At 40.2% G+C, this 26,735-nt stretch overlaps 2 protein-coding genes across 2 annotated transcripts; one reads left to right on the forward strand and one right to left on the reverse strand.

The window, feature by feature from the left end:
• Positions 1 to 43: 43 nt before the first annotated feature.
• Positions 44 to 16,169, reverse strand: RNASEH2A (ribonuclease H2 subunit A). The gene is made up of 8 exons (XM_063449581.1): positions 15,990 to 16,169; positions 12,385 to 12,456; positions 10,461 to 10,587; positions 8,054 to 8,141; positions 7,841 to 7,978; positions 7,101 to 7,188; positions 1,411 to 1,534; positions 44 to 571 (listed from the first exon to the last, which is right to left on the reverse strand). The coding sequence occupies exons 1-8, from the start codon at positions 16,114 to 16,116 to the stop codon at positions 427 to 429; spliced, it is 909 nt and encodes a 302-aa protein (XP_063305651.1). The 5' UTR covers positions 16,117 to 16,169; the 3' UTR covers positions 44 to 426.
• Positions 16,170 to 22,959: 6,790 nt separating this feature from the next.
• Positions 22,960 to 25,262, forward strand: LOC134601872 (uncharacterized). The gene is made up of 2 exons (XM_063446376.1): positions 22,960 to 22,972; positions 24,590 to 25,262. The coding sequence occupies exon 2, from the start codon at positions 24,591 to 24,593 to the stop codon at positions 25,260 to 25,262; it is 672 nt and encodes a 223-aa protein (XP_063302446.1). The 5' UTR covers positions 22,960 to 22,972; position 24,590.
• Positions 25,263 to 26,735: the final 1,473 nt, after the last annotated feature.

Genomic DNA, 26,735 nt, shown 5'->3' on the forward strand with positions numbered 1-26,735 from the left:
ACCATAATTTCTATACCCCTGAATTATAAATAAAACACACACATTATACAAAAGAGTTTTATTAAAGATCCTGGGTGATACAGATATTGTACAAAACTGGTAAGGACAGAAATAGCTTCTTCCACCCCTGTGACAGGGGAATGGCCTTGTAGGAACAGTTCCTTAGCCTCTACCATGATTTCAGGATGAACGGTACTGTCAAATCATCACAAGATGAAAGAAACAGCCTCATCTTAGTGGCAGGTGTAACATACAAATAAAGCTGTAGGACAGAAGACACATAGTTCTGAGTTGTTCTCTCAGCCCCATGACACACAATAAGAGGATCGCACCTTCATGAAACTAAAACAACTGTTTATGATCAAGAAAATAGATCAGGAACCCTCCTATTAACGAGAATAAACTCACTGAAACACTACAACGGTTTTACAACTCAGACAGAGGCTCCAGAAGTCTCTCTTGGAAGAACCGGTGTCTTTTGGGTTTGACAGCTTCCTTTTGAGTTGTAAAGTAAGAGGACAGGACAGCCTGAGATTTACTTGGCACACCATCCTCCTCCTCCTCATCTGGCCTGGAAAAAAACGAAATCAAATAGTCTTATTAGGTTTTAACAAGTCACTATCCCGGTTTGTATTTTAAATACTCATAAAAGAAAGTTAGGGAAGGTAAGCTGTGCTTAGGAGTATTTACAGGGCTGCCATTAATGTAAGATGGTAAGGCAATAGCGACCAGACAAGCACGGAAATCCTTCCTAATACTACACAAGGTCTGTCTGACCTCCTTCACCCAGCATAATCTGATATGACTAATCTCCATCAGCTCTGCTAGTGTCACTAACCACCAAGGCAAGAATAAGCTGGTCAGAAACGAACATCTTTCAGCAATCCACAATATGAGAAGTTCAACCCCTGTAGAACCAACCTCTGATAAGTGTACACCTTTGCCTTAACCAATTTTTTCAAATCCTGGTTAGTCCCGCTCAACACCCTTACATTATTCTATCACAATCGTTTACCCTTCTCCCACCCCCTACATCTTTAATAGACATAGGATTACATGACCTCGAGCATATTCTAATCTACATACCCATTACTGCACCTCCATTGTAGCTTGCACAGCTCTACTAGACAGTCTTTGACCGAGCAAAAGGTCTCGGTCGTCAATTATTTAACCTCTTCTAGAGAGGAGTTAAGATCAGGAAAAATAAAAACACACACACACACACAGGGGAAAAAAAACAACACACAAATTAATAAAATAAAACCCTACTGTATTTTTTTACCAATTTACGTTCTAATAACACACTTCGTTAACAGTTTCCTATAAGCATTATGTAAAATGAATATATAAAGCACGCTCCAGCAGGGGACATAAATTGCATCGCGTCAGAATGTTAAGCACTCCACTCACCAGACCACTGGGGCGGCACTTCTGTCCAGGATGGTTTGGGCTGTACTCCAGCTAAACCTGACAAACTGTGGGTATCCAAAAACAGGGTCCAGATATTTGGCAAGCCAATCCTTTGTCTTGGGGTCTGCAAAAGGAAAACATATTAATTTGAGTCAGAGCAGAGTTTGGGAGAATTTATTTTTTTTAATGCTTAAAATTTCAAACTTATTCACCAGCAAATTCTAATATTATATAAAAGGACTCGGTGAAGCCATAAATTGATGAATAGGAGTCAAAGGTTTTATATATCGAATTTAGTCCTTGGGGGGCTGGGAGGAGGGACAAACAAAAACACCCTCTACCCCGTAAATAAAGTGATTTAGCTTCTGAGACTGCAGGAGCTTGATCTATACACCAAAACAACTTTAGCGCACTTAGGCTTTGGTGTATAGATTAGGTCCCTGCAGTCTCACTGCTCAATTCTCTGCAATTTAGGAGTTCAATCACTTTGTTAATGCAGCCCTAGCCACACCTCACCTGGCTGTGACACAGTATCCATGAAAAGAAAATTTGATTAATTTTCAATCAGATATTACAGCTCAATGTATTTACTTTAGAAGCTCTTATCTGCTGTTCTGTAACACACAGGGGGCTCCTGTTGGCCATTAGCAGAGCAGGAGATAAGAAATTATAAAAAAGAGTCAGACTGCACGATCAGAACAACATTGCTTCATTAACCTAAAGTTGTTTTGGTGTCTAGTATCAGATTAAGTCCCACACCCAGATTCTTTAATCAGAAATCCTATATTGTCAACTAATAGAGAGGGTACATTGAGTGTTGTGGTAAAATTAAGTTTTGAGAAGAGATAACATTGTTTTTTCTTATCTTTACAAGCAATAACAGGTCCTATACCAAGAATGCTGCAGCTTTTAACCCCCTCACCCCCCTGTTTTATCTGTTCACTTATTCAGCAAATGTTAATGAAGTTCTTGTTGAACAGAAAATAATAAATACTCTACACGTAGAAATATTTTGAATCAATATCAGCTTTCAATGTTTTCTTTTCTGTGTCAGTTAGCGTATAATAGTACAGTGCATGTTTACACACACACCCAAACAAACACTAACACTAATTCACAAAAAATCTTTTGACCAACTTTTTTTTTCTCTGAATATGGTCACATTTAAATGTTTCCATGGAAAAGTGAAAAAATTATGATTTTCTAAAGTTTGTAAAAGGATCCTATAGTGTCCCTCTACAGTTAACTATTGGTCCGGCCTCCAGCGATTTAAAGGACGTCCTTATGCAAAGTATGCGGACGTCCAACATCGTTTCAGAGTTAAACTCTATGAAATGACAGGAAGCACCTCTACTTGCAACCTAGGAGACATCCGTAATAATGTAAATATTCAGGGTTAAGGGGACAGGGCACTGCATCCAGGCAGATTCTTAAATGAGATGAAGAGGTCTGGGTGCCTATAGTGTCCCTTTAAATGAACACTCCACAGGTAAAAGCATGGGCAAAAATGAACACATACCAAAAAAAAAAAAAAAAAAACAGACTTACATTTTTAGGTATACCCCCAATGACTCCATACGTGCATTATTCATACATGGCATGCTCATGTAGAGTGCACTTGCCACTTACGTTTGCTCAGGGAGCCTAACAGAAGTAGGTAGAAACCTCCCAGGTTGTTTCATTGACAGCCAGGGAATGTTCCATTATTTAAATAATAAAAGTGACGATTTCTTATAGCAAAATGTGCTTTTATAAAGTACCTTTTTAATGTGATACTCCTCACCCATAAAGCTCTTCAGCCCTTTAAGCTCTTTCACTACACTCCGAGGATCAATTAAAAGTATGATGTTGACATTTATTGGGATTAGCATTATTACTGTTATTGTTGGTACATTCTACAGGACATGTTAGTTTTACAATACGGAATCCGGTCAGAAGTTATGATCAGTGAAATCAGTATTTCATTTAGACAGGCAATGATTTAATAAGGGGATAGCTTACTAATCATTCTACATTAACAGATTACGCTCGACAATTGAGCAAAATGCAGGAGTGTACGTTTTTAGAGGAAGGCAAATTCTGGCACGGCTAGATGTGGATTTGTAGTAGATAAGGAAATAAACGTGTGTGTGTATAATAAATTATAATATATATATATATATACATACATACATACATGCACATAGCACTGTTACTTAGCAAAATACACAGAAGGCAAGGACAGAAAAGGATGCCTTGCTGATAAAGAATTGTAACACACTAGCCCCTCCACTCGACAGACTCTTTTTCCATCTGCATCTTGAAACCAAACAGATACATTTATATAGTCTGTGCATAGTTTCATTCTGGGCAAACAATCTTATCAGGGTTACATATTTCATGTAGTTACAAAGGAAAGGGGAAAAACAAACTCGTCAAACCCAATAAAATGTATTTTATTATTTTAATCAATGACCACATCCTTATTTCCTGTGTACGAGTGGCGTGAATTTGGCCCCATTCAAGGAGTCGAAAAGGTGGAAGAGAGACCAACAGCACCCCCATCTACATCGAAGGAAGGCACCAGTGGATGCAAAAAAAATTCCATATATTTTGTGAGTTCAATAATTTGTTGCTGGTGTGATTTTAAAGAAACAGTGCATTTTTAAAACCATTTAATTTTAGATATACAGCTGTAACCTTGAATATTCTGTTTGCACACTACACATTGTATCATAAAAGCAGGGACTGGAGTAGGAGTCCATATCTCCTCAGCATAGAGAGTAGAGAAGATAAAAGCTCTTTATCAGAGTGAAGGGTTCCCCTAAACTAAACCACCCTTTTAGTTACATCGGTTTACACAAAGCAGTACGTGAAGTATCACCATGCAAAAGGGGTGTTCCAGCAAGCAATCACTGATAAACGTTCAGATTCAAAATGTAAAACTATAGCCAGGATCAGTTTAACTGTGACCCTGATGGGGCAAACTCAAATTAATTAGAACAAAAAACACAAACAGTGGAGAGAGTACACCCAAATACAGGATGTGATTCTACCCACAGTAATTAGCTCTGTCCCTGCATATCAACCGGACGTACAGAGAGAACCTTCAGGCAGAACATAGAATGTATCTAGCTATAGGTCAAATACTGCCTCAAATAAACAAGGTTTAAGACACAAAGTGTATTTATCCAACAGGCGTTTAGCGGGGTTTATATAGTAACAGGAAGATAAGCTCCAAAAATGTGTAAGATATCCCAATACTGCTCCAACGGTCTCTACAGTCTGCTGTACTAAACAAGGCAATGCACAAAAAGGGGGATATTAAAAGCACCAAGTCACAATGCAGTCATATTCTGCTGAATTACTTATTCAGATCTTTAAAAAGTGGGGAAAAACCAACAAGTTTATAGTCGCATTGACCCTGGCAAACAGTACATAGTGTTTTGCACTCATTAAATGTCAGACACAATTATCTGGTTTTATTTATCTGTGTGTAATTCTAAATGCTTCCAGTGGCCGTACGCAGGTTACGTAAAATATTTAATGAACACACCATGCACCATAACCCAGTACAGACAGTGGTCCTGTTACTTCCTGGGTCGGTTAGCTCAGTGGAAGTAAACTCAAGAGGCAGCAATTGCCCAGAGCACCTGCCTTGCTAAGGCTTCTCCTTGAGCTGCATTGGGAAGTCTGTGATTGGACAGTCACAGAAAGTCTGGGCGGGGTTAGAAGAGGAGGGCTTTCAAATGCAGCAGACAAGAGATGTGCAGCTCTTGCCAGCTAGTTTTAGATATAACTCCAATGAAGAAAAAAAAAATACATAATTAAATGCATGCATGTTTTCATTGGGGACATATCAACTAGATTATTTTCCTTTTTTTTTTCTTCAAAGAATCAGTCTAAGCACCATAAATACTTTGCACTCTGCCCCCCTGCAGAGAGTGGAATCTACCTGTAGCAAAGGGCAAACATTGATGCAGCTATAAGACTCTCACACACAGGAATTATGTTTACTTCCTCTTTTTCCATACAAGATCCATCCAAACTGAATAGACAGTGACTTCTCCAAAGGACAGAGTCCAAGCGGTGGCACTGTGGCGAAACCAGCTTCGCCACTGTGAACTGGAGAGGCCTGGCTGCTAGCCTCCTGCCCGCTGACTATGGCCCCTGGACATATTGCACTTTAAAGACTATATTTGGGCAGGTAATAATTTGTATTGCTGCTGCTGGCCCTTTAAAAGCAGCGATGGACATATTGGAACTTTTGGGACTACTGTACCTTTAAGACTGTGGAACGTAGTACAGTAATCCTGCCTTTAATACTTTAAATGTCATGTATGTATTGTTGTATGCAGTTAACCTGGGTTATATATATATATATATGCAGCCTTCATCTGATTGTTCGGTAGAATCACTCCATTCATTGTATTGAGGAAACTACCGAACAACCAGACCACCCAGGATTAAGTGTGCCTCCAATTACCGTTTGCAACAATGTTGCAAACGGGTAATTGGCAATCATGTAATGTGTTCTGTGTCCTCTGGGTGGCCGCCATTCAGGAAACCAACACGTGGCGGCGGCCATCTTTAACTACCGAACAGCGGTGTTTTTCTGGAACTGAAATCGGACACTTGACTAGGCAAACACCGCTGAGACCTCCATACTTCCAGAAGTTCGTATGGAAACTACCGAATGACCCCCCGTTCGGTAGAAAGAACCCCACAAACAAGGGAATTCATTCAAACCCTCTCCAGGCTCTATAACACAGGCAATTCGTCTGTTTTCATTCCCTTGTTTGTGACCGACCGCAGGGCCAAAATGCATGGAACTGTTTTCGGATACTTTACCCATGCGGTCGGTCAATACTTTAAAGTTCCATAACTCCTGAACCATTTATCCGAATGGGCTGATTCTTGCATATGTTGTCCCCCTGAATAAGGGCTATCAGGGGATACCTGTTTTGGAGGTGTAGCATATGTATTTGGGGTACATCCAGGAATTGGGGAAAAAGGTGTACAGTATAATTGTGTTAAGTGTTAATCTAAGGGGAGGAAATGTGTGGGAGGTACATCCATGTGATTGGTTAATTTCATCCTCCCCCTGGGAGTGTCCTGTATGTACTTGTTGGTAATAAAAGCCAGACTGGGTGTCCCAGTCTTGAGTTCCTGCTTAACCCTCAAAATGAAGTGTCGTCTCGTTCTTGGGGGGGATTGGATTGTAAGCTGACTGCCAAGAGTGTAAGCCGATTGTATGCTTTTCTTGTTCAGCTGTTCCAGTTCGGAGTGTCATTTCGTATCCAGCTCGTGAGTTCTGATGTTCTGCAGTAGCTGTGCCTGTCTATGGAAAAGGGGATTATCGCCTAAACGCATTTTTCCCCTTTTATGCAGAAATGGTCCGTTACAGGCACCAAGTTGGCTACTTGGCAGATTGATAAGTTATACTTATCCCATACGATTGTATAAAGTTTGTAATCGTATCAATTGAACATACATTGGAAGATTACTCAATAGTAGAAACATGGAAAACAATTGGACAAATCGCTACACCAATCTGTTTTCAACAGGCAATAACATTAACAAATCAATGGCATATTAAAGTTTTTTTTGTTCAGCTACCGGCTTTCAAGGATCCCACCCCTTATTGCCAATATCACAATTTCCTAAAAATAATAATAATTCACTATCACAGACTTTTGGGAGGCACCTACCGTTTGGATAGCCAGAGCCATAATTCATATCAATATCACCCAAATCCTCCAAGAACTTCCACCCTTTTACCACCCGGTCTCGTGCCACCTGAAATTAAGAAAAATGAATGATCAGCAGGTTGACAACATGATGTAAGCTAGAAGGGAACGTATACACAGTATTAAGCGCTTAAAAGGGCACCAGTCAGTACGACTTCTACATGAAACTGTTATGGTGTCCGATGGTCCTGAGTACTTTGCCTTATGGGGTTCAACTGTTTTTGAACAGTTCAACCTTAAAATGCTGTGCACGGCGTCCGTCCTCTCGGCCCCTCTGCCTCCTCCTTCTCAGGCCCCAGTGCAGAAGTCTTTCTCTTAGTCACTGGTGATAGACCGTTATCCAACAATCTCAGACCATCACGTGTCTCTCACTCAGAGAATTGTTTTAGAAAGCGCTAAGTGGGTGTTTGATCCAGATGTGCATACAAAATTATCAGCCAAGAATACATAACTTCCCATTTTTGCCAGAGTAAAGAATAAAGGGACCACAGTCAGTCACCCCAGAAGATCCAAATGTAGCCCACATTTTGCCATTGGGATTTCATTTAGCTACAAATGAAAGTTTACTGAATAAACCCCATACAGTTCTCCAATATGGCACAAATGGTAATCTTTCAAGGCAAATATAAATGGTGGTCCCGTTAAATAGTAGTTTACACAAAGTTGATAACTATTTCCAGTAGTTCCTAAGAACATCTCACCTTTGCACAGATACTTGCTGCACTAACAACAGGAAACAATGAATCAGCCTTCGGTCTCACAGTGACATCCAGCTCAGGGAATCTGTGTTTCAGTTTCTCCTGGTATTTCTCTGCCGGGCCCACTGTATCTACAAACACCTGAGAGAATGGCATGTTCAGTACCACACTATTAAATATCCCACCTTGCCAATCACCAAAAAGCAAACATCTCACCTCTTTCAGCTGAACACCTGTATCTAGAGCATGCTGAATTAGACCGATAGCAGTGTCATGCGATAAGGCATTTAAATTGTACTTTGCTCTACAAGACAAAAAAAAAAAAAAAGGATTAAGAGGTTTACTGAAACAAAAGGAATTGCTAATAAAATAATTAGTGATAACTAGTAAGTAATAGGCACCTAGAACCTGGATTAAACCGATGTTACAGGCTAATAAGGCACTCAGGAGCCGGGTTACTGTAATACGATGTTACAGGGTAATACGATGTTACAGGGTAATACGATGTTACAGGGTAATACGATGTTACAGGGTAATACGATGTTACAGGGTAATACGATGTTACAGGGTAATACGATGTTACAGGGTAATACGATGTTACAGGGTAATACGATGTTACAGGGTAATACGATGTTACAGGGTAATACGATGTTACAGGGTAATACGATGTTACAGGGTAATACGATGTTACAGGGTAATACGATGTTACAGGGTAATACGATGTTACAGGGTAATACGATGTTACAGGGTAATACGATGTTACAGGGTAATACGATGTTACAGGGTAATACGATGTTACAGGGTAATACGATGTTACAGGGTAATACGATGTTACAGGGTAATACGATGTTACAGGGTAATACGATGTTACAGGGTAATACGATGTTACAGGGTAATACGATGTTACAGGGTAATACGATGTTACAGGGTAATACGATGTTACAGGGTAATACGATGTTACAGGGTAATACGATGTTACAGGGTAATACGATGTTACAGGGTAATACGATGTTACAGGGTAATACGATGTTACAGGGTAATACGATGTTACAGGGTAATACGATGTTACAGGGTAATACGATGTTACAGGGTAATACGATGTTACAGGGTAATACGATGTTACAGGGTAATACGATGTTACAGGGTAATACGATGTTACAGGGTAATACGATGTTACAGGGTAATACGATGTTACAGGGTAATACGATGTTACAGGGTAATACGATGTTACAGGGTAATACGATGTTACAGGGTAATACGATGTTACAGGGTAATACGATGTTACAGGGTAATACGATGTTACAGGGTAATACGATGTTACAGGGTAATACGATGTTACAGGGTAATACGATGTTACAGGGTAATACGATGTTACAGGGTAATACGATGTTACAGGGTAATACGATGTTACAGGGTAATACGATGTTACAGGGTAATACGATGTTACAGGGTAATACGATGTTACAGGGTAATACGATGTTACAGGGTAATACGATGTTACAGGGTAATACGATGTTACAGGGTAATACGATGTTACAGGGTAATACGATGTTACAGGGTAATACGATGTTACAGGGTAATACGATGTTACAGGGTAATACGATGTTACAGGGTAATACGATGTTACAGGGTAATACGATGTTACAGGGTAATACGATGTTACAGGGTAATACGATGTTACAGGGTAATACGATGTTACAGGGTAATACGATGTTACAGGGTAATACGATGTTACAGGGTAATACGATGTTACAGGGTAATACGATGTTACAGGGTAATACGATGTTACAGGGTAATACGATGTTACAGGGTAATACGATGTTACAGGGTAATACGATGTTACAGGGTAATACGATGTTACAGGGTAATACGATGTTACAGGGTAATACGATGTTACAGGGTAATACGATGTTACAGGGTAATACGATGTTACAGGGTAATACGATGTTACAGGGTAATACGATGTTACAGGGTAATACGATGTTACAGGGTAATACGATGTTACAGGGTAATACGATGTTACAGGGTAATACGATGTTACAGGGTAATACGATGTTACAGGGTAATACGATGTTACAGGGTAATACGATGTTACAGGGTAATACGATGTTACAGGGTAATACGATGTTACAGGGTAATACGATGTTACAGGGTAATACGATGTTACAGGGTAATACGATGTTACAGGGTAATACGATGTTACAGGGTAATACGATGTTACAGGGTAATAAGGCACTCAGGAGCAAGGTTACTGTAATAAGATGTTACAGGGTAATAAGGCACTCAGGAGCCGGGTTACTGTAATAAGATGTTACAGGGTAATAAGGCACTCAGGAGCAAGGTTACTGTAATAAGATGTTACAGGGTAATAAGGCACTCAGGAGCCGGGTTACTGTAATAAGATGTTACAGGGTAATAAGGCACTCAGGAGCCGGGATACTGTAATAAGATGTTACAGGGTAATAAGGCACTCAGGAGCCAGGTTACTGTAATAAGATGTTACAGAGTAATAAGGCACTCAAACATTCAGTTACTGTAATAAAATTTTGGCAAGGAAATCTAAAACTCAGAGGCTGGATTACTTGATAATTGTACAGGTTTAAAAAGGATTTTCAAAATGTACCTTTGTTGCATGCTGGTAGAGATGACATTAGGGGACAGTATGTGTAAGGCCCAGCCAATGAAGTCTGTTGTAGCATTTAACTTTTCAAACAGACGTTCCCTCTCAGCTTCATTGAGTGTCTTGGAATCTACAGAAAGAAGAGGACGACAAAATATTATTTAAACGAGACTTACAACATTATTGACCACACATTCTGTGTGGTCAATGCTAGAATTAGAATGCCTCTTGCTACTTTTCAAAGAGTGTATCCAAGAAACATTGCTTATATACACATGCCCGCTTCTTGTATCTCATTATCGCCGTCATGAACATCTTGGCCTCTTCATAAAGCATTCTCAGTAGGGATCCCATAATTCCTTTTAGCCAAGACCTCTTATTCTTGGTGATTTCAACATCCCTGCCAGCTCTGAAGTCTCTAGACTTTTTTTTTTTCCCTATGACTTCCTCCTTGGGTCAGCACCAAGAACTATCCAATACTCCAACTCTCTTACACAAAGTTAACTTGATACCTCCGTAAGTGTCCTAGATCAGTTGATTGTAGCTGAAGGAAGTTTGCAATATTAAATCCCCTGCACTGCTAATCAATACTGCTCTCCCATAGCTCAGCACACCCCTCAAACAATACTACTTTAAGTCCTTAAAGGAACACGTAGAGTACCGTAACCACTATAGCCCACTGTAATGGTCACAGTGCCAGGAGTGCCCCTGCGCCAAACGAGTAAGCAAACAGTTTAAGAACTATTTGACAAATTATCTGGTACACCAGGTGCCCACGCTGACGACTTAGACTCAGCGGCTGTGCTTAGTTCAGTGAAACTAACCGATTCTTTATGCAGGAGCATCCAGAAGGAAAGATGCAGTCACGGGGCGTCTAATGGAACCAGGGTAGGTTGTCAATCCATTCTTAAACAGTTTCACTATCTGAGAGGCACCATAACCACTATGCACAGCCCTTCTGCGAGCCTTTACACTGACTCCCTATATATTCACACATTCAATTCCATTCACTAATCCTTACCTATTAGCACTTCCTACCAGTGCCCAACGTACATATCCTTCCTCATCCCAACCTCTCTCCTAATGACTTCTGTTTTTCTCTGATTTGCATCAACACAATTACTGTTTTAAAGGAGATTTCATGGTACGCACTTTATTTCTTGGGATTTACTTTTCCACTTAGTCTCATACTTTAATAATTTAAGCCAGTGTTTCCCAACCCAGTCCTCAAGGCACACCTACCAGTCCAGGATTTAAGGATTACCCAGTTTTGTCTAAGGTGTTTTTAGAAAGAAAAAAAAGAAAAAAACACCTTAGACACAACTGGGTCACCCCTAAATCCTGGACTGGTAGGTGTGTCTTGAGGACTGGGTTGGGAAACACTGATTTAAGCCTTAAAAGCCCCCCCCCCCCCCTTTTTGTCAGAAGCATTTGAACTGAACAATTAACGTTTGTCCCCTTTGTCCTCATTTACCCCGATGTAGTCATATGCTGTTTACAGACTATACTGTCCACACACATGCAATCCATTCTTATTTTGAACAAATGGCATGTTATGTTTACCTACTGTGAAAATGACTCCCCCGTTACCATTATATTGTAAACCTGTTTAAACAAGGCCCTCACTACCTCTTGTTCTGTATGTAAAACTTGTGAGTTGAATTAATTTGTGTAACTTGAAAAAACATGGTAAAGCACTGTAGAAAATGTTTTTGTAATATATTTTAATATAATGACAGACAGTAATAGTGGTGATAAATGGAGTTAACAGGGACATTATGACAGCAGTAAGGTGAAGTAAGGTTTTTTTAACCAAGCATGTTTTAACCCCTGTATTGCGGTTTATATATGTGATAGATTTAATGTGCTATGTAAATGAGATGATGACAACCCAATTATTCTTTACATCCTTTTAAATGTTTCTTACCTGCTACTTTCAACTCCTCCAATTCCTTTTTGCGTGACACGGGACAGTAACAGATCCCATAAACCATAGGACCTACAGAGGGAGAGAAAAGAGGGATAATAGTTTAATATATAAATATCTAAACATCTTATAGAACCTGCATAGCTGGCCTGTTTAAACAGACCACAAACCTTGCCATTAACGTTGTAAGGTTTGTGAAGCAGTAATCTGAATTGGTTGTATGTAAAACAGCAGAACAAGACAGGTTTAAATGCATAGAAAAGTAATGTGGCCTCCCTAATATGTGAAAATCAAATCTATATTCTGATGGTTCAGTGGTGTTTTGAGAAAAGTCTCCTTGCTCTTTCTGGGTGAACCAGAAAACTGAGCACAATCTGTCAGTTCTCTTATGAAAAGAGTCACTTTCAATAAATGTATTCCTTTTAATATTAAATGGCAATGATGGGTGGTTGGGCTCTGAGAGCACACGCTTTGTTCATGTTTGGCATGGTAGCTGTTTTGCAGTATATTTTACGTGATTCTCAGGAGTCTTAAGTATTTAGCATGACAATAGTTGTGACTTTTCCCCTTGCATCCTAATGAATAGATGGACATGTAGGTAAAAACGCACAAGAACTTCTAAGTCGATTAAATTGACAATATAGGCATCCAGACCAATTCATCTCATTAAAGTGGTCTAGGTGCAATGTCCCTGTTCTTTAACCCTGCAATCAGAGAAACTGCAATGTTTAAATTGCAGGGTTAGGACTGCCTCTAGAGGCACTTCCTGTTTCACGTCCCAATGCTTCCTGGAGCTTCCTTAGTAACAATTGTCAGGAATTCACAGTGAAGTTTAAGTGAAAGGCTAAATAAATGAAACCGGAAGCAAATCGGATTTGTAGAAATGTGCCAGCATGGCTACTTCGTCATTAAATTTGACATTCACTTTAAATTCCCCAAAATTCCTACTTTATTAAATAACCTTAATTCTTTAATGTTTCCTTCTCTCTCCATGCCGATTGCCAGGAGCAAAGAATAGAGAATGACTGACATGTATCCAAGATAGAGACACCCAGTTGTAGGATAAACAGCTGCAATTGTCTACATTTTATTTCATTTTCCACTCTTGTATTGAATTAACAGCATAAATTTAAAAAAATCATAGTAAGTAACAGTTACTCTTTTAAGGGGCACGCTGAACACCATGAACACTAGACTTCAGCATGCTGTGCTGGGTATGGTAGCCAGAGTCCAATCACAATGTTCCACAGTAAAAGGTTTATGAATGGTTTGACTCTATTGCAATTGCAATAGACAAAATGCAAGGTAATGTAAAAGGTGGCCATTTTTGCAGTTTCTGCATTCCCCATGCAAAATATATCGACTTATCTATTTTTCACTATATCAAATGCTGTTGTGCACCAAAACCACTTCAGATTGTTGAAATGGTTATGGTACAAGGACCCAGCGTATGCAATGTTTCTGACAGCAGCAGGATAATTAGAGCAAACTTCACCTCTGGTTCCGGTCAATTATACACGTTTTAATTGCACAACTTGGTCAGTGCTCTCTCTCCATTATCTTAACTTTTCTCAATTCATACAACTGAAACTGAGCAGCCCATACCAGCCAGCATGCATTCAATTTCTCTAGAGATCACTATGGATAACCCACTTAAAGGGACACTGCACTTCCCAAATAAAAAAAAAAGGGTAAAATCACTCTGCAAACCAGGAAGTAACAGGACTTCTTGTCTGCTTGAAAGCAATTCGGGTGCAACATGGTTAATTTATAAACGTAAATTTCTGCTGAAATCTGCACTTTTTGTAAAAGTTTAAGAAGACGACACACTATTTTCACATATAGCATGTCAGCACACTAAAGTGCTTTAGGAGTCCAGAGTGTCCCTTTAAGCGGAGCACAGCTAAAGAAAATAGACAATGTGTCAAACTTGCGTTCTGAGCAACTAATATCATCAGATAAAATGTATAATGCACATTTTATACTGTATTGGAAAGAGACAGCACAGTCACCTTATTAATAAAGCAGTAAAGGTCTAACTAATTTTAAAGTGGAACTGTCAAGTAACGGCTCCTCTTTGGTCACCTCAGTCCCCATTAAACAATTTACTGGGGTGTATAATGAAGAGGAGATTAATAAATAAAAAAAACACATTTAGCTCCTCTGCATTAAGGGCAACTTTGTTGTCTTACGATGCCTCAAGCAAATAAAAACTAGTGACATTTTTTCAAAACTATACAATCACATTAATGGAACACAAGCTAATAAAGACACACGCCCATGAGTGTAGACTACTACAAGGCTCCAAAATGACTGAACCTGAGAAGACTCACATTAACCCACTCTTGTTTTGTCAGGGTTAAAGGACCTCTTCAGTGCCAGGAAAACAAACCGTTTTCCTGGCACTGCAGGTCCCCTCTCCCTCCCGCCCCCATCAGTGACTTACCTGTATCCAGTGCCGATGTCCCTCGGCGTTGGGTCAGCCGACGCTATTAGCATGCATGGCTGGCGGCAGGGGAGACCTAATGCGTGGCAATGCCGCGCACACGCATTAGACCTCCCCATAGGAAAGCATTGAATAATGCTTTCAAAGGGGATTTCAGTAACGCTGGAGGTCCTCACATAGCGTGAGAACATCCAGCAATGTTATAGCACACTTTTCGTGTTCTATGAACACGGAAGTGTCCTCTAGTGGCTGTCTAGTAGACAGCCACTAGAGGAGGACTAAACTCTGCAAGGTAAATATTGCAGTTTATGAAAACTGCAATAATTACACTTGCAGGGTTAAGGGTAGTGTGAGTTGGCACCCAGACCACTCCAATGGGCAGAAGTGGTCTGGGCGCCTGGAGTGTCCCTTTAATAATTGTGTTACCTATTTTTTAATGTTTTGTAGGTCTTTACTTTTATGTGTTTTACCTACAACAATGAACGCACATGCGAAAGTAAAAAAAAATTATTGTAAAATCTTTTGTTGCACTTTATCTGTGAAAACTGAATAGTAAGTACAAATTGAAGGGACGAAAAAAAAAAAACTACATAAGACAGAAGGCTGTTAGAAGAAGATACAGACTTGAATGTGTACTGGAAACACAGGACATGATTGATAGGTGTGAAAACATGTTTAACCTAGAGTTTGCGGCTCTTTGAAAGGCTGTAATTGAGCACTATATACATATGACATGATGTTAATCCAGGTTAAAGGGCAGCCCGGTAGCCAGTATCCAGGTGACACTGGGCACCCCAGTATCCAGGTGACAGGGGGGGCCCGGTGTCGTCGCCGGTGACAGGCGGGCCCGGTGTCGTCCCCGGTGACAGGGGGGCCCGGTGTCGTCCCCGGTGACAGGGGGGCCCGGTGTCGTCCCCGGTGACAGGGGGGCCCGGTGTCGTCCCCGGTGACAGGGGGGCGGTGACAGGGGGGCCCGGTGTCGTCCCCGGTGACAGGGGGGCCCGGTGTCGTCCCCGGTGACAGGGGGGCCCGGTGTCGTCCCCGGTGACAGGGGGGCCCGGTGTCGTCCCCGGTGACAGGGGGGCCCGGTGTCGTCCCACAGTATGAATGTCACGGAGAGCTAAGGTTTAACTGTATGAGCACGGTAACGGCAGCTCACCGAGCACGGGGCCCCTGCCAGCCTCATCTATCCCCAGGCAGCAGTCCTCCCTCTGGCACTCCTCGGGGACGGGCGAGGCCAGGAGCCGGCTGCAGGAATTTTCCCGTTCGAAATCCCCGAGCTCCATGCTTACTGCGGCACTTCCGGCATCAGGCGCAAGCAACTTTCCCGCGCAATCCAAATGACGTCACTAGACGCGCCAGCCAATGAGCCGATTCCCCCAGTTTCATCCAACTTTATTAGTAGCGAGCAGAACGCACAGTGTGTGGGATGCAGTCAGGGTCTGTAGGCCACTGTCCAAGTTCTGAAATAAACCCAGACTGTGTGCCTTGTGTGCTTTACTGTCATTTATGGGCTTCTCTTAAAATGCCCTCATACATATTGTATTTGGTTATTAAAGAAAAACAAAAAAGGCCTTTTAGTATCCTATATTAAAATATAAAATTGTAAATAGATAAGAGGGATACTTTAATTTTAAGGGAGGGGATATTGACCCAAAAGAGGGACTGTCCCTCCTAAATAGAGACACTTGGGATGTACAATGATCAGTCATGAAAGGATTATTATATTAAAAAATAGTTTTGAGGTGACAGGTGTCCTTTAAGTATGAATAAAATTATAAAAATAAAAAAAAACAATTAATTTATAAGATATGTTAAAGGGGCACTATATGTCCTATATTCTCAGCAGCTCGTTGTAGTGGTTATGGTGTTAGGATGCTGCAAACATACTGCTTCTGTGTCCAGGTGGATTCCTCATTAATTAATAACGTTATTCCCAGATTCAGTATCAATTTGCAAGGTTATTGACTAATCGGGTTATTCAGCAAACTTTGAATTATCAGGAATTGAAAGTGAATTCAATGTGCAATTTCAAATTTAATTATTTTGGCCTAAAATTTAAAATTTCGTTTGAATTACTAACAATTCACACTTTAATAAAGAATCCTTCTACTATGAAACAATCTATCCAGAGCAGAATAATATACAATGAAAGCAGTATGGACTGATTCGCAAAACACCATTTCGTTTAAATAACTTTTTTTATTTTATTTTGTATCTCAAACATGAGAGAGGAAAAGCCTACCCAATTCAATATGCTTTTCAGGGCTATTGCAGACTGTTTTTTACCCGATCAGATTTCAGTGGTAGACTATAAATACCACTCACAAGCCATTTTTGTTGCTTTGCGGTTTTTTGATCTCATAGGCAGTCCACCTTCGGACACTGCGGGCAGTCTGTTTGAGTGCAAGGCACCTCCTGACGCAGACTCCCGCTACCAAAGAAAGCCAGTCCCTGTAGATCTTGAACAGCCCTTGTGCGCACCTGAATTCTGCGCCTGCAACTGCACCTCCATGCCCCCCATTCGGTGTATTTAATCTTCTCTATTTCTACAAAAAAAAAAGTGAGGCACAGTGAATAAGAAACTCTCTTTGCTGTGTTTTCATTCTGCAGGATATGAAGCATGTCAGGGCACAGATTCTGGTCTTTGTTCTCCTTATACTGAATCTATCTTGTGCGAAATAACACAGCCTAAGGTGTGCCGGGCAGCATGTTTATCTACTTTGAATAAGGTCAATTTTTTAATTGATATTTTATTAAAAGGACACTGTAGGCACCATAACCACTGATTGAAGTAGCTATGGTGCCTGGATACCATGGGCGTTGGGTCTATATCAATGATATAAGGTTATATAATATAATATATATATAATGATATAAAGGTTTTATGGGATATGATCATTCTCCATATACCAGAATGAGAAACTCTGATTGTAGTCCACGTGAATACGACCTGTGAGTTTCATACACAAAATACACACCTCCCCTGCCTGTATATATGTGTTAATGCGTGCAAGGGGGTTAATACAATTAGCTAATTGCTGCCAGCAGGTAACGAGTGACAAATATAGTTGAAAAAAAAATAATCATGATTATTCACTCACTAAAGTGAGAATTCAAAGTGAATTTGAAGTGAAATTTGAGTCTTGACTGGCGTTTAACTTCAAATTTACTTTAAATTCTCAATTTAGTGAATAACCCTGTATATTATTTTAAGACCCAACATGTTTCTATAGGCATATGCCTGTATAAAATTTAAATGAAAGGCCCTTGACTTTGAAGAATGCTGCCACCTAATGGCACAGAGTAGTGTGCATATTTCACATAATTATATCTCTATGTTTTCCCTAACACAATACAGTAATTGAGTTATTGCATAACGTTCTCAAATCAGACATCGTCATCCACGCATTTAATGAGTCCGATTTATATAGCAATGCCACAAGTATATCTTGTAAGTGAATAATCAGTAAAGTTGATAAATATTATATAAGTGGAGTATTGCAGTAAATTTATATAATAATGTCAGCAACTACACATTGTTATAAACTGTACATTAATAACATTGAGACCTACACTTCATCAGAGGGGCCCAAACTAGGGATGTATGATCGACATTTTTGTAAAGTATTTAGTGTAATCTACTAATGCTCCAAATGTGAGAGTGTGTGAATGAGGGGACATCTATCTGTACTGTAATAGCAAACGTGCGTTATTCACATAGTTCTTTTTTTCTGTTTTAATTCTTGATCTTCCCATCCCTCAACTTGTATGTCACTTGTGTGTCTCCCCATGTCACCCAACTTGTGTCCAGAAGTCTACTTGTCCACCCAATCTATGACCCTCTTTGTCCGTCCCACTCCCACCCCACTTATGGCCCTCATTCTCCAGCAACATTTCATCCCTGTTTCTCCATACCACCCCCACTTTGGACCCTTAGTCCCCACGTACGCCCTCTTGTGATTCTCGTTCTAAATTCTCTGTAACCCTGCTGTCAATTACCTAGTATCAGATATTGTGCCTGCTACAAGTCAGCAAACCGTGTTGTTTTATTTGTGGACATACTTATTTTACATTAAGCAAGCTGAAGTGCTTTTGAGGACTGGGGAATCCCCTTAAAATAAAATACATATTTAATCAAAAGATTAGCTAGCAATTTGTTTATGCTCTGCAATACAATCTATATAGTTATATTGTGTGATATTTAGAGTACAGATAGTAACAGTGCGTGATGTTTAGTTTTATAGGATATTTTTATGACACATGAAAGAAGTGCCACAAATATCACTGTATTTTGGTGGTATATGTATAGGCTGCAACTCCCTGTGAGGATGATAGGAGTTGGAGTCCATTGTTTACAATAACCTTTAGGCCACGCAGTATCACATGGGATTGTGAGAAGTCACAGAGTCTATACTACTCTCAATTCTGCATACCTCCCAACATTTTAAATTGACAAAGAGGGACACATTAATTGTAGGGTGTGAGAGGGCGTGTGGCCATGGGTAGGACATTTCTGAGAAACTTTAGGTCACTTACTGATAACAATTTATACAACCAAAATGCAATTTAGAACAAGAACAATGTGTCTTATTTACACAGACTGATTTCTAGAAACACTTATTGTAGTTTAAATGAACATTACTGGGAGTATTATTGCTGTGGAGCTCTGTTATACACTCAGACACATTACTGGGAGTATTATTGCTGTGGAGCTCTGTTATACACTCAGACACATTACTGGGAGTATTATTGCTTTGAAGCTCTGTTATACACTCAGACACATTACTGGGAGTATTATTGCTTTGAAGCTCTGTTATACACTCAAACACATTACTGGGAGTATTATTGCTGTGGAGCTCTGTTATACACTCAGACACATTACTGGGAGTATTATTGCTGTGGAGCTCTGTTATACACACAGACACATTACTGGGAGTATTATTGCTGTGGAGCTCTGTTATACACTCGGACACATTACTGAGAGTATTATTGCTGTGGAGCTCTGTTATACACTCGGACACATTACTGGGAGTATTATTGCTGTGGAGCTCTGTTATACACACAGACACATTACTGGGAGTATTATTGCTGTGGAGTTCTGTTATACACACAGCCACACCAACAATACAGAGCTCCTAGAATAGAGGGACATACATTAGGATAGAAAAGATGGACAGATGGATTTGGGCACAAAATAGGGACTGTCCTCCCAAATAGGGACACTTGGAAGGTATGGTTCTGACGAATCATTGCTCAGGACATTGTTCATTTGAAAAGCATAGCCAATAGGAATGCAGAGACAGTGTTGCCAGTAGTGACCAAAAAGCAGCCTAGATCGCAGCAGGGCCCTCTCTACCTTTTGTATTTGTCTGTGTATATTGTATGCTCCCCACTAATTGTACAGCGCTGCGGTATCTGTTGGCGCCTTATAAATGCCAGTAATAAATAAAATAAATAAATGGGAAAGCATGATATACACCCATTGTACAGCGCTACGGAATCTGATGGTGCTATATAAATAATAAAATATTAATAATAATAATAATAATAATAATATAGACATAACCGTTAAAATGGCTAATCCCAAATTTGTGGGCGGTTATTACCCTCTTCCTGATTTTGGTCCGTTTCCTCATCTTTATAACGGCCTCCGAGCAGTAAATTATTACCAGGGATGTACGGTTCTTTGTCCAAACTCATGCAGAGGCTTACGAGGAGGAGCAGCACTATCACAGCCATTGAGACGTCCCTCGTGGGCTGGTCCCCAAAAGCTGTTGATGTCATGGTACCGACCTTCCCATAGTTATCTCTTTTCCTATTGGCTACTGTAGACTAACCTGCCAACTATCTTTATTTCTGTTGGACGGAATGTTCACCGACACTGTGTCTTTATTCTCACCTGTAATTAATTCGAATAACATCGGATTTACAGCTGCTGTCATTAGCGGTTATGAACTAAGACTTGCACACGTTGAAGGGACTATATATGTAAATTTCAAATTAAAAATTTTAGTGCATTATCTAAAGAAATGCAATAAAGTTACTGGCAAAAAAATAAATAAATAAAAATAAGAGTGAAAAAAAGCTTTGATTTGAAGTTTCACACAGGACACAGCTTAGTAGGTCTGTCTGTAGGTGCCCAGCAAGAGATTATGGGATAGGTCAGGCTTCCCCAAACTCCGTCCCTCCAGATGTTGCTGAACTACAACTCCCATGATTCTCAGCCTATCTATTTCATTCATAGAATCATGGGAGTTGTAGTTTAGCAACATCTGGAGGGCCAGTGTTTGGGGAAGCCTGGGATAGGTAGTTTATCCCCAAAGGGGAGGTCTAATCATCACATGGCATGCCTGAATCTGCTCAATATACTGATAGCAGCCACACCATGACTGTTATCAGTTTACAGACATTGTTTAGCTAACCAGACAGTTGTTTTGTTTCAGGAAAGCCACAGACTGAGCATGCGCAATCCACAACTTTTCAGAACTATTAGAGTGTTTTTTTCTCTTTCTCCCCCACCGTATCCATCTCTAATCCTTATCTATCTCTTTTTTGTTACAGCTATATCTCCTACCCTACATCATTAACTTTTTTTTTGTTTCATTTTCCTGCAGCATTGCATATTAATTATGCATATTGCACAATATATAGAAGTAATACGTGTCCAGGAAAATATGGCGGGTCAGGCATAGCGTTACCAGATTCTCCATGTTTTCGCGACACATATCACTTCTTCGTGTCGATGAGCAATGCATGAAAAGTGCTTCCCTGCAGTGGGTACAATTCATATGAGAATTCCACAATGATGAATTATATGATTTCCCTCCAAGTGCCATTATTTAAATGTTCACTCTTCCAATGCATAACTATTTTTGGTCACGTTATGCTTTGCCTTGGTATTCACTATGGCATTTTATGCAAATTATAAGAAGGATAAGGCGGTAGAAACCAAATGGAAGAAACCTAGATGTTATAAAACCACAGCTTTGATTATGCTTTGCCAGCAGGTGATCTTTATTGACACTCTGTGCTAAGTTATCTGCTTTCTCTCTAACTCTCATGGATTTCAGGATAAAACTTACCAGGAAAGGTTAAAGGGACTCTCCAGTGCCAGGAAGACACATAGTTTTCTTGGCACTGCAGGTCCCCTTACCCTCCCACCTACCATCCCCGGTTGACTTACCTGAGGCAGCGCCGATGTCCCTCGGCACTGTTTCTGGGTCCGCCCACGCTCCTCCCCATCACCACGTCATCCGGCGGGGGAGACCTAATGCGCATGCGCATTAGACCTCTCCATAGGAAAGCATTGAAAATGCTTTCAATGCTTTCCTATGGGGATTTTAGCACACAACGTGAGGACGTCCAGCGACGCTGTAGCACAGAAAACCTGTGCTAGAATCCCGGAAGTGCCCTCTAGTGGCTGTCTAGTAGACAGCCACTAGAGGAGGAGTTAACCCCTGCAAGGTAATTATTGCAGTTTATGAAAACTGCAATAATTACACTTGCAGGGTTAAGGGTAGTGGGAGTTGGCACCCAGACCACTCCAATGGGTAGAAGTGGTTTGCGTGCCTGGAGTGTCCCTTTAAAGGATCTTAACATGTATAGCTTGGAGGAAAGACGAGGCAGGGGGATATGATAGGAACATTTAAATACATAAAGGGAATCAACACAGTAAAGGAGGAGACTATATTTAAAAGAAGAAAAACTACCACAACAAGAGGACATAGTCTTAAATTAGAGGGGCAAAGGTTTAAAAATAATATCAGGAAGTATTACTTTACTGAGAGGGTAGTGGATGCATGGAATAGCCTTCCAACTGAAGTGGTAGAGGTTAACACAGTGAGGGGGTTTAAGCATGCGTGGGATAGGCTAGACTTAAGAAAAGACCAGGGACTAATTAAAAGTATTTCGAAATGTTGGGCAGACTAGATGGGCCGAATCTGCCGTCACAGTCTATGTTTCTATGTAGATTAATCGACAGGTGAATTTAGTTAGGTTAATTAAATCACATTTTGAATTGCATAATAGGGAAAATACTGCAAATTACAAGCTTTGCCCATCCCACCCATTGTCCAACTATTTAACCATCACAGGAGGAGGGGACGACGACTTCTGTTTCTAAGCCACAAACCCTTCCAGGTATGTATGTGAGACAGTTTCCATGCCAAAAATTCTCATTGTTTAGGTGTTCCATATAGTTTATGCAGTCATTTATTACATATTACCAAAAGGCAGGAGAATAATCTGCTGTAACAATTGTAATTTAGAGTATTTGTTATGAAGGAGTCTCTATTTCTGCCCTAGTTTTCATAGCTGTAATATTTGGTGATGGTAAATGGTGTTCAAGGGCTCTGTAATAAGGAACTTGGGAGTCATCCTAAAGCTCTTTCTAGATTAACTGATTATCAATACAAGCAGTGTCTTTCATGTACAGCCCATCCATGTATAGAACTATGGAAGAATAGGGGAGATTTATCAGAGCAAAGCCTATAAAGCGAATGCTTCCTTCCTTGATCTGACAGGGCACTCTGCAATCAAATGCTAATCGCAGGCCTCTGTTAAATTGAGGCTTGAGTGTGTGTGTGTGTATAAATCTCACATTTTTTAGGGCTGTGTTTGTAAATGCATCTTTTAGTGTGGTGTTTTGGTAGTTTGTCTATTAAATGGTAATTTCCTATATAAAGATATTGTTGACTAAAATGTTTATGCTCAGTCAGTCACTGGATGAGGTTGATTGGAGTTTTATTTCTCATAAGCTGCTTAGCAAGTGGCTGCCTCACTCTCTGATTACATCAGATGTATAGTTTAACTCCCACCAACCTCAGTAACCAATCCATATCCACGGGAATGATAGAAGTGGCCTTCTGCACCCATGAAATAGACAGTTGGACTCTCACTGAAATTTCAATGCAGCCAAAAGATACTGGGACAATGTAGGGACTGTCTTGGTAGTTTGTGTGTGTGTGTCAAGGTTTTGTCATTCCCTTTTGCGGTCACTGGTGGGTTCCTCCACAGACCTCCCTTGTGTAATCTTGCGCAAGGGTGAGAGCACAGCTCTGACATTGGAGGGAGACCAGATGAATGTCTCTCAAAACATTTTGCACCATTTAACTAAAATAAATTGTAGTTGTGGTGCTTGCCTTCTCCCTTAAATAACTAACTACTTGGGGGGCATCAATTGCTTATGTTTAAAGTTAGTGCTAAAAATTATTATAATCTACTAGCCAATTCAAAACTACTCGCCACCACAGAGTGCACTTTCTTTCAGCATACTGTTCAGTATGTGATTGCAATATTGCATGATGAGATTATCCAAGGTTATATTGATATGAAGGATACCCAACATATATAAGGGCTATTCACTAAACTTCTAACTCGGGCAATATTGCTGATTTGTTAAAACTTTCAAACTTCTAGTCACTTGGTTCTTTTAGAACCAGGGGTTAAAGAAACACTTCAAGCACCATAACCACTCCAGCACATTGTAGTGGTTATGGTGTAAGGAGCGCCCTGGAACCCCATATTGTAAGTAATGCTTTAGAATGCCTGGCTTCTTACCGGGGTGCCACTCCCGTCTCCTCTCAGCAAAAAATAAAAATTCCATGTCTCTCTAGTGCTCTGGTTTTGTATTTATGAGCTTTAGTAGTTATGGTGTTTGGAGCGTTCCTTTAAATTTCCTCATCATGTGATGCACAATTGTATATATTTTTTCTAATGCTTGTAACTTTGTATTTTTGTCTTCATATATTGATACAGAATGGCCACGGCAAATGATGAACTACAAAAAATAAGCTTCTCTAACTGGTTAAAAGAGAGGAAGAAATTGCTTGGATATGAACTGCACCACTATTTCTTGATAGAGTATCAGAAGTTAAATAGAATTCCTAGAGCGTTGAGGATTAACCTGCGCCCAGCGTGGTTCTCTACGGACAAAGAGTTCTGTGCTGAATTTGAGGGCATCCTTAAAAAGTGCTCTCTGAAACTCATGGCCCTTACAATGGAGCAACTTGTAAAAGAAATTGAGAAATGTAGAGCAGAAATTATCCGGCAAGAGGAAGCTCTGGTGAAAATATTCACAGCTGACGAATGGAAATCCTTAAAGGAAAAATCTGAGGACCAACTCAAAATATTGCGGTTGGAAATAGGATCGAAGAAGTTAAGGAAGTTCATGCGGGATGATGAAGACTACAGGAAGGGTAAAGTGTACAAGTGGACAGAGGATGCTATAACTTCGGGAAACTCTTCTAAACCACTTGATCTGAAGAGACCACGGCTCGAAACTATAGACGAGGAAACCGCTTCAGAAGTTGAATATTCAGAGAATGCGTGCGAGTCGAATAAAGAACCAAGCGAGGTCAAACAATCTAGACGAGGAAGGAGACTCAAACGTCAGTCTTTCGCACTCAGAGGGTCTTCACTCTTAATCTAACAAGGTAAATGTAAAATGGACTCTCATACTTCCTGTCTGCAACAACACTTTTTTGTAAATACAGACCACCAAAAAGTTCCACTTTTAGAAGAACAATCCCAATTTTGGAGTTCTGTCCTGCCTTCCTGATTTGGTTCCCTAGTGGCCCAGTCGGTGAGTGGCTCTGCCCACTGTGAGCTTTGGCAGTAGCACAAGTTGAATCCGTGGCAAAGCCTGCCCTACCCAAATCCATGCCTCCCAATGTTGTGCGCTATAAAACTATGCACTTTGAACTGCAGCCATTTTGTAAGCGTGTCTAGTCCTCTCAGGTATATAAGCACTAACGTTTTCATTTACGTTTATCATTGTCTAAAACGATCTTGTGTTTTTTTTTTTTTTGTATGGTTTATTTCTCTGAAAGCTTTATGTATGTTCTTCCAGCAGGTTACGATGCTGTATCTTGTAGGAATGGAGTTTCTTGACTACATGACTGTTGGACATAAATGTGTACCTGACCGTTCCTCTGATTAATAAAATAGTTTGTAGCGCTCTGGCAAGATTGTATAGAACTTAAAACTATATATAATTTATAAAAAAAATGTTCCTTTTCTTTTTTCCAAGAAGTGTTGTAGTGGAGAGGTGGTATAAATAGTACACATATATAAATGATCATGTATAGATTGTAATGGTGGGGAAAGTCTTGCGACCAAACACAGCTGTGTGATTAATAAATGATGAGAATGAGTCCTCTACATCTTTCCTGTCTAGCTCAATAAATGCATGCCTTAAGGCTGATATGAAAAAGCCACATGTGCAGCCAATTTAATGACAAACTATGCAAATAAAATTATTTTTTATACAACAAATAGCAGTGTGTTTATTCTCTCCCATCCTCTCTTTGAATGGATCCCCTGCACATTGTGCTATCCGCTCAAACAACATCTTGTAATCAGCATAGGGACGACTGGTACCCTGCTTTACCAATACACTCAGCCCAAGTGATTACACTCTCTCCATTGCGTTATTGGGAACTTTTTTTTTTAAATTTTTTCAGGTACATCTAAAACAATATAAACACTATAATGGAACAGATACTAAACCTCAAAATACCACTTGCCAAAAGATTTGGTAGAACCAGGGCATGGACGATGGCATGACAATACTTGCAAGTATGTCACACAGTGCACATAACTGTGGCAAAATGTTTTTCCACCAACAGATGGCGCTGTGCAGCATAATGCCCATTGACAAGTCAAATGACTGTTTGGGTGGGTTGTTCTTAGTCCATAAGAAGGTGCATAATATCTAGGCAGGTTGTAATCTCTTTGTAATGGCACAAGATGAGCTAAAACCAGCTTGAGAACTGAGCGGGGATCCACTGTAGGGCAGGCTAATTGAGCTGTTGTCCGTCCTCAGCACTCTCTTGCAACTTGTTTTTTTGCATATCTAGGCAGGAGTCTATTTCTCAATAGAGGAGTGGGCTAATTGTTCCTG

Source organism: Pelobates fuscus, chromosome 3 (assembly GCF_036172605.1).
Source record: "Pelobates fuscus isolate aPelFus1 chromosome 3, aPelFus1.pri, whole genome shotgun sequence".
NCBI lineage: Eukaryota > Metazoa > Chordata > Amphibia > Anura > Pelobatidae > Pelobates > Pelobates fuscus.

Coding starts and splice junctions, on each gene's coding strand:
- RNASEH2A (XM_063449581.1), bottom strand. CDS start 16,116: ATGGAGCTCGGGGATTTCGAACGGGAAAATTCCTGCAGCCGGCTCCTG. Junction 1,535..7,100: donor TGGCTCTGGCTATCCAAACG/GTAGGTGCCTCC, acceptor TTCCTTTTGCAG/ACCCCAAGACAAAGGATTGG. Junction 572..1,410: donor AGTGCCGCCCCAGTGGTCTG/GTGAGTGGAGTG, acceptor GTTTTTTTCCAG/GCCAGATGAGGAGGAGGAGG.
- LOC134601872 (XM_063446376.1), top strand. CDS start 24,591: ATGGCCACGGCAAATGATGAACTACAAAAAATAAGCTTCTCTAACTGG.